Below are 13,170 nucleotides of genomic sequence, written 5' to 3'. Positions count from 1 at the left end.
AGAACAAATAGTTAAAAAAAAAATACAGCCTTAGCTTCATCATTTATTTTGATACCAGATACAAAATAGGAATAGATATTGCACATCGCAGGAAGGAGCCCAACCAAAATTTGGAGCTAAAACAAATCTTTTAGCATAATATCTAAAATATACGCGTTCTGCCTTTTTTGGCTCTTCTGCTTGAAATTGGTTTTGTCACATTCTTCAACTGAAACGATCTTGAGGAACTCTTTTAGAGAAAAAAAAAAAATTTTTGCTTTGCTTTTGATCACAGAGAAAAATGGAAACGGGAGCTCTCAGAAGATGAACAGGAACAAGGCTCCAGTACAGAGAGCGAACCAGAGCACACAGTGAAAGCCAGAAGACCTGTCCCCAGAAGGTGCAGTGTGTGCTTGAGCGTCTCTGCCTCTGGCTGAGCTTGGTCTGTGTTAGGTTGAGGACGATGGTGCAGTGCTTGCACGAGGGCCGCGGTTGACGAGCTGCAGTGTGTTGCGACTCTGGATTCCAAATGCCTGATTAACTTCTTGCTCGTCTGCATCATTAGCAAGTAATTAGATGACCGAGCTGCTGTGGATTTTGTGTGTTTGCACGGTACACAGCTGGAGAGTGAATCTTGGTGTTTCATATTCCAGGTGGACTGGTTATGAGGAATAAATATATCTTCCACTCTTAAAAAAAGCTCTCTGTATTTGACCAGGGTACAGGTTCTTTTGGGGAGAACTAATTTTTCCTACGTTTAATTGGCTGATTGAAACATACTCTACTGTTTATTACCCTGTTCATACGATCTGTATGACATTAAGCAAAGAAGCTGTCCAGAGATGGAAGTAGGTAGAGGTGGGAGGAAACTGGTAATTTCTGATCAGACAGATGGCAGCAAAGGCACTGGTGATACAGGGAGGGAGACAGGGGGCAGCGAGGCCCAGGAAGACTTTTCTCCTTGCAGTGTTAGGAGGGGCTGGCGCATGTTGTCTTTGGGCCAAATCCCACTCCCCCCCCACTATTTTTATGTGGCCTGTGAGCTCAGTATAGCTTGTTTTTTAAAAGTTTTTTTGATGTCGACTGGTTTTAAAGTCTTTATTGAATTTGTTACAACATTGCTTCTGTTTTATGCTTTGGTATTTTTTGACCACTAGGCATGTGGGATCCTAGCTCCCTGACCAGGGTTCTGCATTGGAAGGCAAAGTCCAACCCTTGGACTACTGGAGAAGTCCCTCAGTATAGCTTCTGGTCAACATTTGTAGTTTTGTGATATGGAACACTAAATTTGAATCCTAATTAAGTGAAATGCTATCATCCCTTCAAAAAGAAATCTGTTCTTCTCGTTAGTAGATGTTGTATCACAAAAAATACACTTGATCATTATTATTTTATTTTGAATTTTTTCAGTAAAATATTTGTTGAAGTTTATTTTCTCTTGTTATGTACGTGCCTATGTGGTAGCCTCAACTTTGCCTCTTGTCTGAGGAAGTAAGAAATACTTATCCGCTGGCCATTTACAGCAGAAATACTTATCTGTCCATGGCTTAGGATGCTGTCCCTGCCCCCTCCCCCTCCACCCCTGTAGGGAGATGGATGAGTATTGTCTCCTTCCATCTGAGTCTCAGCGCTCAGCCCTGGAGCCCACTCCAGGCCTGTCTTCTAGATTTTGCCCATCTTTTATTGACTCTCTGGCCACCTGTCTGTGCAGTGTTGGTTACGGCAAGTGTGAGAGAAAGAGATGGCTGTGATTTTGAGTTTCCCTCACCGTCTTACTCCTCTCACCTTTTCGCCACTTTTGGAGTACTTGATTTCCTTGTGAGAGCTCCTAGTCTGTAGCTTTCAGTCTGGGCTGCAGGGGAGGCGCCGCCTGCAGAGGGCCGGCTCCTCAGCTGTGCCCGTGGTCTTGGCTGCAGGGGAGGCGCTGCCCGCAGAGGGCCGGCTCCTCAGCTGTGCCCGTGGTCTTGGCTGCAGGGGAGGCGCTGCCCGCAGAGGGCCGGCTGCTCAGCTGTGCCCGTGGTCTTGGCTGCAGGGGAGGCGCCGCCCGCAGAGGGCCGGCTTCTCAGCTGTGCCCATGGTCTTGGCTGCAGGGGAGGCGCTGCCTGCAGAGGGCCGGCTCCTCAGCTGTGCCCGGGTCTGTGGCAGGGCACAGTCTCTCAGGTGGTCTCCAAGGTGTCTTATGTACATAGAAGAAAAAATATGTGTAGTTATTTCTTGTCCTTTACTTCTTTATACAGATGATAACATTCCATGCATTTTCTCCTGCATTTTTCTTTCATTATCTCTCTTGGAAATCTTTCCTTAGCAACACGCAGAAAAACTCCTCCCTCCATTGTTTTTTATGGTCGCATGGTATTCTGTTTTCAGATCCTGATGCTGGGAAAGATTGAAGGCAAAAGGAGAATGGGATGACAGAGGATGAGATGGTTAGATAGCATCACTAATTTAAGGGACAGGAATTTGAGCAAACTCCGGGAGATACTGGAAGACAGAGGAGCCTGGTATGCTGCAGTCCATGGGTTGCAGAAAAGTCGGATGTAACTTAGTGGCTGAACAACAATAACAAGGATTCTGTTTATTGAACTAGTTCCCACTTGATGACCATTCAGTTTTTCTAATCTTTTGTTATTGCAAATAGCACAGTGAAAAGTTACTGTGCCTGTATCAGTTTATATCTGTATCTTTTACTTATTCCCAGAAGTAAAGTGGTTACATTAGTAACTTTGGTAGATATTTCCAAATTGCCCAGAAGAGAGCTGCCCTCAGCAACAGGCTGTGTGTGTGTCGTTGTGTCAGGTGGTCCTGAGGAGCAGTGGAGGGTCGTTGCCTGAGAACCCACAGTGCAGTCCTCCCTTCATCCTTGCCAGGGATGGGTCCCAGGAGCCTTGTGTTAAATAGATGCCAAAATCTGCAGATGCTCAGGTCCCTTCCTTGTGTGAAATGCTGTGCTGTCCTATTTCCGTGTAGACTGGGCCTCTCCTCCCATGTACTTTTAGTCATCTGTTGATTACTTTTAATACCTGCTGCAATGTTAACACTATGTAAACCGCTGCGAGTGGTCAGCAGTTTCAAAATTTGCATTTGGGAACTTTGTGGACGTTTTTCCCCCCAGATAAGTTTCTGATCCATGGTTGGTTAAGTCCGCGGGTGTGGAGCCTGCCGTTACAGTGGGCCGACGGTGTCTCCTGTAAATGGCTGGAGGGTCTCAGCAGTGGAGCCGTTTCCATGTTCCTAGTGGAGCGGGTTTCTCATGAACTAGAATCTCATGGAACAGGGTCTAGGAATATTCATGTATTAACATTCCCTTGGTTAATCTCTATGGTGAGCCCTGCTCTGGGAAGTACAGTTACATAGATTTGAAGTAGACACCAAATGATGAAATAAGGACTTGGCCATTTTTTCTTTTCTCACTTTAGAACAGTGCCCAAACCTCGTGTTAAAAAGCAACCTAAGACTCAGCGTGGAAAGAGGAAAAAGCAAGATTCTTCTGATGATGAGGATGAAGATGATGAAGCTCCCAAAAGGCAGACGCGCCGCAGAGCAGCTAAAAATGTGAGGTAGGTGATGTCCCGGAAGGGTTTCATTAGTGAGAGGAAGGGGCTAGAGCTTGCTTTTAATAAGTCCAGGATCAGGCATTTGACAGGTGAAAATAATGACCTGTGTCTTGAGATTGTATTCAGAAAGGCTCTTTCAAAAAGAATGGTCCTGGCCAATAGGAAAATGGAAATAATAGTGATAAATCATATCAAGCCTTCATCCCTATGAAGAGAACTATTTCAAGGTCACATTTCCTTGAGTGGTAGTGACATTATCTTCATTTCATACCATTCTTTGGGACTTCCCTGTCAGTCCAGTGGTTGAGACTCCATGCTTCTAATGCGTGGGGTGAGGGTTCGATCCCTGGTTGGGGAAATAAGGTCCCACATGCCTTGTGGTTTGGCCAAGAAAATAACAAAAATAACTGTTTTTTAGGAAAGACATTTGGATTGCAGTCTTAACTTTTGAATTGCACTTTCAATCAGATAAATTCCTTTGAGTTTCAGCTTATATAGTGTTGGGCTTCCCCTGTAGCTCAGCTGGTAAAGAATCTGCCTGCAATGCGGAAGATCTGGGTTTGATCCCTGGGTTGGGAAGATTCCCTGTTGAAGGAAAAGGCTACCCACTCCAGTGTTCTGGCCTGGAGAATTCCCTGGACTGTATAGTCCATGGGGTCGCAAATAGTCAGATACGACTGAGCGACTTTCACTTTCTTTATATAATGTTACTTGGATGTAATAATCTTAACAAGGTTATGATAGTGTATGAATAATTAATAGAAAACGAAATAAAGGAATAGATACAAAACATACATATTTTACTTTATGCCAGTCAGAGGGCATTTAATTTCATTTTAGAGGGTACATAGTTTTCTTTTGGTCTACTTAAAGATGGTGAAGCTGAATCCTGAAGTTGTTAATAACCTGTTAAATGAATGCAGTTAATAATTTGAAAGCTAAGACTAGGCTTTGACTATATTAACGTGTAGCTTAGCACTTTCCTCCTACAGCTAGCTGTACTGCCTCCAGCATTGTGTTTTTCTCTTTTGTAACTCCCAAACCCTTTGTTGTTAATATAATATATGGTGGAAAGTTATGTTTTAATATTTTTAGTACCAGGAAGCATGGTCAGTGACTTGAAGACTTAAATTTCATATTCTTGTTATTGGGAGACAAAATGCAGGGTTGATGCATTCATTAATCTTAGAACCAGTTTTTTCATTAGGCAATTTTTTTCATTATGCATTTTCTTTTTCCGTGGTTGTTTCCTTGTTTATACATAATAATGATGTCGTTAAAAAATGAAAACATAAGAATGTCCTTGTAGTTTTCTGTGTCTTGCTTACAGAAATCACTTTAGTTAGTTTTTATTTTGAAATATGAGTTAGCCTTCCTTCCGCTATCTATGAACATGCAGTAATACTTTAAGCAGGAATGAAAAATGAACTTTGAGCCCACTTTATCGTGGCTGATCTGCAAAACACCATGTTGGAGCCAAAAGGGTTGTCCTAATGATCTTACGAATGGTGATTTTGGATCTGAAAAGATAGTTTCTTATTTATTCGGCATTATTCCTCATACAGTTATAAAGAAGACGATGACTTTGAGACTGACTCAGATGACCTCATTGAAATGACTGGAGAAGGAGTTGATGAACAGCAGGATAATAGTGAAACTATTGAAAAGGTCTTAGATTCAAGGCTGGGAAAGAAAGGAGGTATGCAAAGACAGTGCTTCATTCTTGCTATAGGTGGCAACAAGTGTTAGGGCAGGGAATGCAAATGCTTAAGTAGGAATGGATTTAAGGATGACCGTGGCCTCAAGGAACGCCTTGTTTTTTCCGGCTCCCCCACTCCACCTGTGGCCAGGGCCCTGCCTGTGCTTCTGCTTTTAGCTCCTGAGTCCCTCCTGCTGCCCTTCTGTGTCTGCCTGAGTGCTGCTGCTCCCTTGTCCGTCTCCTTAGCCTGCCTTCTGCGTTGCTTCAGGGGCCTCTTGCCACCTTTGTGGCTAGACGTGGTTCCTGCTGCCACTTCCCTGCCATTGGAAGCTGGCAGATTACTTTTTCTCCCTGCTCAGAAGGCCCAAATTTTATGTATTTAGCCTGAGTTGGTAGGGACCAAAACAAAAGGATGTTGCTGTTCCGTGTTTATTGTGTTTCAACACAAAGATTTCTTTGATTTCACCAGCAAATTTTAGAATGTTTAAATGGGAAAAATTGGCTTTGCATCTTGAAAACATTTAAATTGCTGAGCATGTTCATTCTGTATTGCTTGTGAATTTCTGCATATTTGAAGATAAAGGATTTTGGTACGTCATCCGAAAAGAGACTCTTTAGACAACTGTGTATTTGGGAAGTTTTTCAGGGTCTGGTTTCATAGACCTCTTAAAATTTAACTGAATCTTTTTGCAGCCACTGGAGCTTCTACCACTGTATATGCAGTCGAAGCTAATGGAGACCCTAGTAGCGACTTTGACCCTGAAAAGGATGAAGGCGAAGTCCAGTACCTCATCAAGTGGAAGGGCTGGTCATATATCCACAGCACATGGGAGAGTGAGGAGTCTTTACAGCAACAGAAAGTGAAGGGTCTAAAGAAACTGGAGAACTTCAAGAAGAAAGAGGATGAAATCAAGCAGTGGTGCGTTACCTTTCCTAGATAGAAGAAGCGCATTTGCAGCCTGGGGGCGGGGGAGTTTCAGCGGTGGAGAGCGTGACTGTCCAGAATGTCAAGTCCGGCCTCTGTCACCTGAATGACTGTGGAGGCGCCCGCGGCCACCTTCTGCAGAACTGCGACCTGAAGGCAGTACATATTTTCATGCATAGCCAGGAAGTCTGTAGAGTTTAGTAACAGCACCTACCTTATGGGGCATTTTTCAGACCTGATCTTGTCGCCAGCCCTCGCAGTAAGCCTGTGAGGTTTTTACAGAGTGTTATTTGTTGGCAGAGTGAACTACAGAGCAGCTCTGCGGGCCCCAGACTGGGACTCCTGCAGCCTGAGTCCAAGGCTTATGTCCTTCAGCACCTTGTTACTTTCTCTGGTTGTGCTGGCATGGCCTGGATGTCAGGAGTTTAGTGTTCTAGAACTCTCTGGGATATGGTATACTTAAAACTGATCTTGGTTTTACAGTTTACAGAAATGATGTGACAGGAATGTTCTGAAACTGTAATCACCTTGTGGTTTTTAGCTTACTTACAGCTTTGAACATGCCAAGTTGTACGAGAAACATGGGGCCACAATACCCACACCCCTAAACTGATAATAAATAAGAAGTGTAAATTCCCCCTGGAGACACACGCTTCAGTATCATGTGATCAGGTTATTTAGTGTTAAGAATAGGGACAAATGGGTTCCAATTCCTGTTTTATTACTGTGCAGAATATGCTATTTCAGTAAATCAGATACTTTTTTTTCTTTGAGTCAAAAATAAAAATATATATCTCTGAGGTATGAGTAGTTTGTAAAACAATTATTAGAATTTTGAAAGTCCTTGAAAGTTATAGTAGTATTTAATTTCAAGTTGCTGGTATTGTTTTATAACTGAGAATAATTGGTTTTCTAAAAATGTCAACATTTAATCACTCCTAAAGTCCGCTGTATATTAAAAAAAGACATCTTTTCTTATAAATCTGAGTTTTATTGGCCTTGTCTGTTAAGATATGTGAATTTATCACAGATCACGTGAATTCATCACACAAAATAGTTATTTTTAGGTTTCTTTGTTAACAGGCCACATCAGCAAGAACAACTGGTGTGTCCTTTAAGTCTGCGGTTTCAGTGTTTTCTACAGGTTTTACATGTTTTTCTTAAAATCTCTGGCCTAATTATCAGTACAGGATTACTAAAGGGACATACGAAAGTAAAGACTAAGCTTCCTTTCCTGTTGTGACTTTGCATTGATAGATGAGTATGGATTCTCCAGATCTGATTAGTATGTACTTTTCCTGTTTGACTTCTGGCCAGGTTAGGGAAGGTTTCTCCTGAAGATGTGGAATATTTCAACTGCCAACAAGAGCTGGCCTCGGAGCTGAACAAACAGTATCAGATCGTAGAAAGAGTAATAGGTAAGTACATGGAAACTCATTTAAGCAGTGTTGGAGTTCCAGGAATAAAGGAACTTTCTTTTCTGGGAGTAATGTATAGATATTAAAAAATGCATTTTTGTAGGTGTAATTTCGGAGAATAGTCGGATGCCTAGATTTATTTTGAAGGAAAAGCTAGTAAGAATTGCTGGTAGGTTTGGAGATGGGGGAAGACAGAAGTGGCAAGGGTGGTGTCAGTATTCTTCGCCTGAGCAAACAGGAGGGTGGAGGCACCATTTACGGAAATAGCAAGGTTAAGGGAAGAGAAATCAAGAGCTCAGTTTGTCAGTTTGATACGCTTCACAGTCATCTACGTGGGTAGTGTTGTGAAGGCTGCAGAGCATGAGAAGCTGGAGTTTAGGACTCAGTCTCAGCTGAAGATCGAAACTGGAGGATTTATCTGTGTGTAGATAGTACTTAAAGCCTAAGGTTTAATGAGATCATCAAGAAATGTATACATGGTGAGAGCAGAAGTCTGAGGGCATTCCAGCTTTTGGAAGCCACGAAGAAACCAGCAGAGGAGAGTTGAGAAAGGCCCGCCAGTGAGGTGGCAGCCAGGGGGTAGGTGTGCCAAGCACCAGGTGACTCGCGTGGCTCGGGCGGCAGGTGGGGTTGCCAGTCAGGGAGGACTGGGGCTTGGTCCTTCAGCTCAGCATTAGGCCTGGCCCGGGGGGATGACTGCATGGGGTGGTGGGGCTGCAGGCGGGGGTGGGGAGACGGAGAAATGGGGCCAGACAGGGTTGTGAGAACAGCACGGCTGTCTCTTTATTTTTTTAGGATGTGAGATAGTAGAGTATATTTGTACTCTTCCTCACAGGACCTGAAATGTCACTGTTTTCTTGGTCTTGGTGATAACTTACCTAATTTTCCATTTATTTAGCTGTGAAGACAAGCAAATCTACACTGGGTCAGACAGACTTTCCAGGTAAGTGAGAGATCTTGTTTATAAATATTGTCTAAGAGCAGCTCTTGTTTTGCCATGTGGTGTTGCCTTGGGTACACATAAAACAGAATGTCACCCCTCTCCTTTAATTGGCAGTTGCTGATCTGTAAATTTTTGTATGTGAAATAGCTCACAGCCGGAAGCCGGCCCCTTCCAACGAACCTGAGTATCTATGCAAGTGGATGGGACTGCCCTATTCAGAGTGCAGCTGGGAAGATGAAGCCCTGATCGGAAAGAAATTCCAGAGCTGTATCGACAGCTTCCACAGTCGCAACAACTCAAAAACCATCCCCACGAGAGAATGCAAGGTGTGCTGACTGTGGGCTTTTGGGTTTTCAGGGGAAAGGTGTATTGCTGAAAAGGTCTGGCCACACACATCCGTGTTGGGAAGAGAAAAGACTACAGAAGTAAAGGACAGGTCTCATGTTGAAGTGGAAGAAGATGATCTAATCTTGGTATCGAAGGAAAACCATTAAAACAGGAGAGGAGGATATGTTGTATAATGGCTTTACTGACTCATTTCATCTTATTATTTATACAGTTAGATATATCTAGTTCAGAGATATTGTGGAGACTCCTTGGAAGAAGTGATGGGAAAAGGAAGTGACTCTGAATTCTACAAAAGACAAGGATCTGTACAGGCTCTCTTATATGCTAGACTGGTTGTACAGATGCTTGTCTTTTGTTGGTATTTATTCCCTGTATAAAGTGAAATGCTTGGGGCCTCAGTAGTAAAAGTATATGTAAGACATGGCCTCTGTCCAAGAGGTTGTCTTCAGATTCATGGCACCAAACCTGTCCCTGTAAAAAGCAGTGTGTCACTGGAGGTCAGTGAGTGTGACAGCGCCCAGAGGCAGAAGCCCGTGAGCCACAGGGATCGTTGAAGGGCTTTTAAAACTAGAGGAAGTTGTGGCGCGTGAAGTGCCCTACCCTTGAAGGATAGGTTGGAGCTGGTTAGACAAGACAAAAGGGGGCCCAGGTTCTTGCCCTCTTGTGAAAGATACTAAGAGAAAGATGTTCTTGTAGTTGGGGGACCACCGGGCCTCAGGGTTGGAAGAGGGAGGTGATATTGACAAATTAAGTGTGTATGTATTGAATACCTTGAAGGAGATGTTGACTTTATTCTGTAGGTATTGATAAGCCTACCCTCTTGAGTAGAGCAGCAGGCCAGAAACAGTATTTCATTTAGAAAGCTTAATCTAATGACTGTGTGTTGGAGACTCCAGAGTAAGTAGTTGTTAAAGCCAGCAGGTCCCACCAGGAAGATGTAGAATAAGCCCTTGAAGGGAGAGTTGGTGTGAGGATGAGGGAAGTAGCAGCGGTTGAAGGGTCAGACGGGAGAAGCTTTGTGGGGAGCCTTGACGGGAGTGGACAGCTGTGTGAGGCATCTGATTCTATTGACTGCCAGCTGCTCACAGAGGAGAGCTGAGACAAACACTAATTACCTTATCAAATAGTTTAGTAGGATGACACTTCTTAATAGGGCACTCATTCCAGAGAGCGCTCATCTTCAGAGAAACGCTCCCTGCAAAAGGCTTTTGTGGGCAAGTCACTTTGGGACACACTCCTGAATGAGCTGCTCCTGTAAGCTCACGGTGTCCGCAAACACGGTAGACTCTGAAAAGTCACGAGCCATGGGATGTATGTAACTTTTAACCCAGTGTTTCCCAAACTGATTTGGCTGTAGAATCCACATTTTGTGCAAACCGTAGAGACATGGCTTTACTAAACTGCCAAATCTTCACACCTCTGGAGGTGAGAGCAGCATCTTTTTCTTCAGAAAGCCAGACTTTCAGAGTTGGGGCTTGGGAGGTGGGCTGCATTTCAGAATTTACAGACGCTGTTATGGTACCATAGACAGACTTTCCCAGAGGCATTGTTTTGTGCTGTTTATCAAGTAAGGTAACGCCAAGAGGAAAATAGGTGACTCACTGCCCCACTGCAGAGATGATGTAGAGTAAGTGCTGTTTAATGATGTTCACAAACTTACTTCAGGAAAGAAGCGATGACTAACGTAATCTCAGGCCGCAGTCTGGCTTTGGGGATGTAGACAAGGATGCAGGAACTCGTGGTTGGTTGGGTGTGGTTGGTGATACAGATGTGAAATTTTAATTCTTATGCTTTAGTATAGCGTGCAGAAATCATGGCTAGCATTTTAACATATGAACAGAAAGAAGGTTTTCTTCACACCTGGTCTTTGTTCAATTCTGCATTTTAGGCCCTGAAGCAGAGACCACGATTTGTGGCTTTAAAGAAACAGCCGGCGTATTTAGGAGGAGAAAATCTGGAGCTCCGAGATTATCAGCTGGAAGGTCTCAACTGGCTTGCTCACTCCTGGTGCAAGTACGTAGAAGACTATATCTGATGTTTTCTTTACTGTTTCTGGCTGTTTAAGATTGTGAGATGCAAAGAATTCCTCCTTTTTATTCCCTTCTTCAGGGGATCTTCCCAACCGAGGGATTGAACTTGGGTCTTCTGTGTTGCAGGCAGGTTCTTTACCATCTGAGCCACCAGGGAAGCCCCATTGTATATTATTTTTCTTTGTCACTGTGTTGTGTCTGACTCTTTTGGGATACCATGGACTGTAGACCACCAGGCTCTTCCATCCATGGGATTTTCTAGAATACTGGAGTGGGTTGCCATTTCCTTCTCCCGGGGATCGTCCTGACCCAGAGATCGAACCCATATCTCCTGGGTTGGCAAGTGGATTCTTAACCACTGAGCACAAGGGAAGTCCATTGTATATTATAGGAAAAAAAATCATATCTGTATATGTGTGTGTGTGTGTGTGATTAAGAGAAATCATTTCTGGAAATTTTTCCTGTGTGTGTAATTACCACTTTAGCCTGAAGTAAAAAGTACTTTGTTATTTAGTTATTGGGAGGGTAATAGCCAGCGACCTGTGTCATACTATGTTATTCGTGAGCATAAATAGCAAGGTAATTTGCCCAAATTTTTGTTGTGGAAGGAATTATTCCAAGACGAGAGAAGATCTCTTAATTTACATACTGGTGCTAAAGAGTCTTGTGATTCCCCCACTCCCCAGTTGCTATACAGGCCATCCCATTTAGAGAAAGTTTTCTGACAGTTGAAGTTGTGAAATTATCCTTCACTTTTTGTAATAAGATTACCATAGTCTTGGGAAAAAAGAAGAGAAATGAGACAATGAGGTTTAAAGGTACTTTGAGACTGTGTTCATGAATTTTACTCACCAAATTCAGTTGCAGACTCAAGTATTCCCTAATTACTGTGCATGAGGAACCCATGTAGGCCTTGAGAATTTAATAGTGAACCAAGACAAGACAGGATGTCCCTGTCCTCATAGAACATACAGGGTGAAAAGTACCTATTTTAACTCCCTCAAGGTGTTTTATTTGCACATATGTATTATAGCCCTTGAAAAAGAATCCAGAGTTTCCCCTCCTGTTTTCATCTTGCTTCTTCATGGACCATGATGCCCACTGAGGTTGTTGGTACGATGAAACCAAACTCACGAGACAGGAGCAGGTCATTCTGCCATTTTTCTAGACCTTTCAGTTGCACATCAGATCTGGGGCTGGTCACTCCACACTTACGAAGCCTGCCTGTGAGGCTCTCAACAACTTTTACAGCACAGTGATCATGGATGATTCCAAATTTGCCAGCGTAACCAGGCTTCATCATCACGGTTAGAAGCCTGACAGTGGCTTTGGAGCGTGGTCTGATAGGTGCCTGGCGTTTGCCTCTCTCCTCTGCACTGTTGGTGTTCCTGAGAGCGCCAGCCAGGACGCGCACGTGCAGCAGCATGGTGGCACAGAGGTGGAGGAGGGAGGGCAAGCACCTTGTGTCTGTTTGTACGTTCCTTCCCCAGATGTCAACTCTTAATTTCGTCAGTATTTGGTGGCAAAGCAAGAATTCTTTTTTCAGAGTTAGACTACAGCTTGAAAGCAAAGACAAGCGAGCTGCTTTTCTCAAAGCTGAAAAGATGGCTTTTCATTACAGAAATGTGTTTACGTGACTTTCCCAGTTGAGCCATCTGTTTTTTGTCGTGTTAAAATTTATGTAATATTTAACATTCAGTGTGAGAAACGAAGATCTTGAGGTTCGATTCCTTTGACTGAGAATGGAAGTCTAAGGTAGCTACTGTTCTCGATTGCTGGAAGATTATTTTTGTTTCAGAGAATAGTGAGATGTGACCTTCCTAAAGGACAATTATAAGCTAAGTGGAGCCTTAGAAGCTGTGTAACTAACCCTCTTGCTTTACACTTCAGGACTCAGGAGCCCTCGTCCAGAGTCACACCCTGTAGAGTCTTTAAACTCATTAATTCAGAATCTGCTGAAAAAGGCCCAGTTAGCTACTGGTCCCTGGTTGTGGGAACCTTACACTAAGTAACCTGCTGTTTTGGTCTAGTTCCAGAAAAACAGGCAGATCAAACCTCCTTTCATGTGTATAAATGGACAGTGGCAGTTTGCTAGGGACAGGAAATGCTGGAGAAAATTAACCCTGTTTCCTCCCCAGTGGTGTGAAAAGGTGAGAGAAATAAGAGGGAAATCACTCAAAGGGATGTCTTCTTGGTGAATTAAATGTCTTGTTTTTCTAATCAGTTAGTTTTCTTTAACGTGAGTATTAGTTTTTGTTCTCTCTGGTCCACTGG

General features: G+C 43.4%; 1 protein-coding gene across 4 annotated transcripts in view; it reads left to right on the top strand.

The window, feature by feature from the left end:
* Positions 1–13,170, top strand: part of CHD2 (chromodomain helicase DNA binding protein 2) — a 109,408-nt gene that overhangs the window by 30,630 nt on the left and 65,608 nt on the right. For all 4 annotated transcript variants that reach the window (XM_052659421.1, XM_052659422.1, XM_052659424.1 and 1 more), the window contains 8 exons: positions 275–379; positions 3,396–3,536; positions 5,099–5,232; positions 5,926–6,151; positions 7,475–7,575; positions 8,474–8,518; positions 8,666–8,844; positions 10,755–10,879. In XM_052659421.1, the coding sequence (XP_052515381.1) occupies positions 275–379; positions 3,396–3,536; positions 5,099–5,232; positions 5,926–6,151; positions 7,475–7,575; positions 8,474–8,518; positions 8,666–8,844; positions 10,755–10,879 (1,056 nt within the window). The remainder of the gene's footprint in view (positions 1–274; positions 380–3,395; positions 3,537–5,098; positions 5,233–5,925; positions 6,152–7,474; positions 7,576–8,473; positions 8,519–8,665; positions 8,845–10,754; positions 10,880–13,170) is intronic.

The sequence above is a fragment of the Budorcas taxicolor genome, chromosome 21 (assembly GCF_023091745.1).
Source record: "Budorcas taxicolor isolate Tak-1 chromosome 21, Takin1.1, whole genome shotgun sequence".
NCBI lineage: Eukaryota > Metazoa > Chordata > Mammalia > Artiodactyla > Bovidae > Budorcas > Budorcas taxicolor.
Note: the sequence above shows the minus strand (reverse complement) of the source record. Positions and strands in the feature narration are given on the sequence as shown.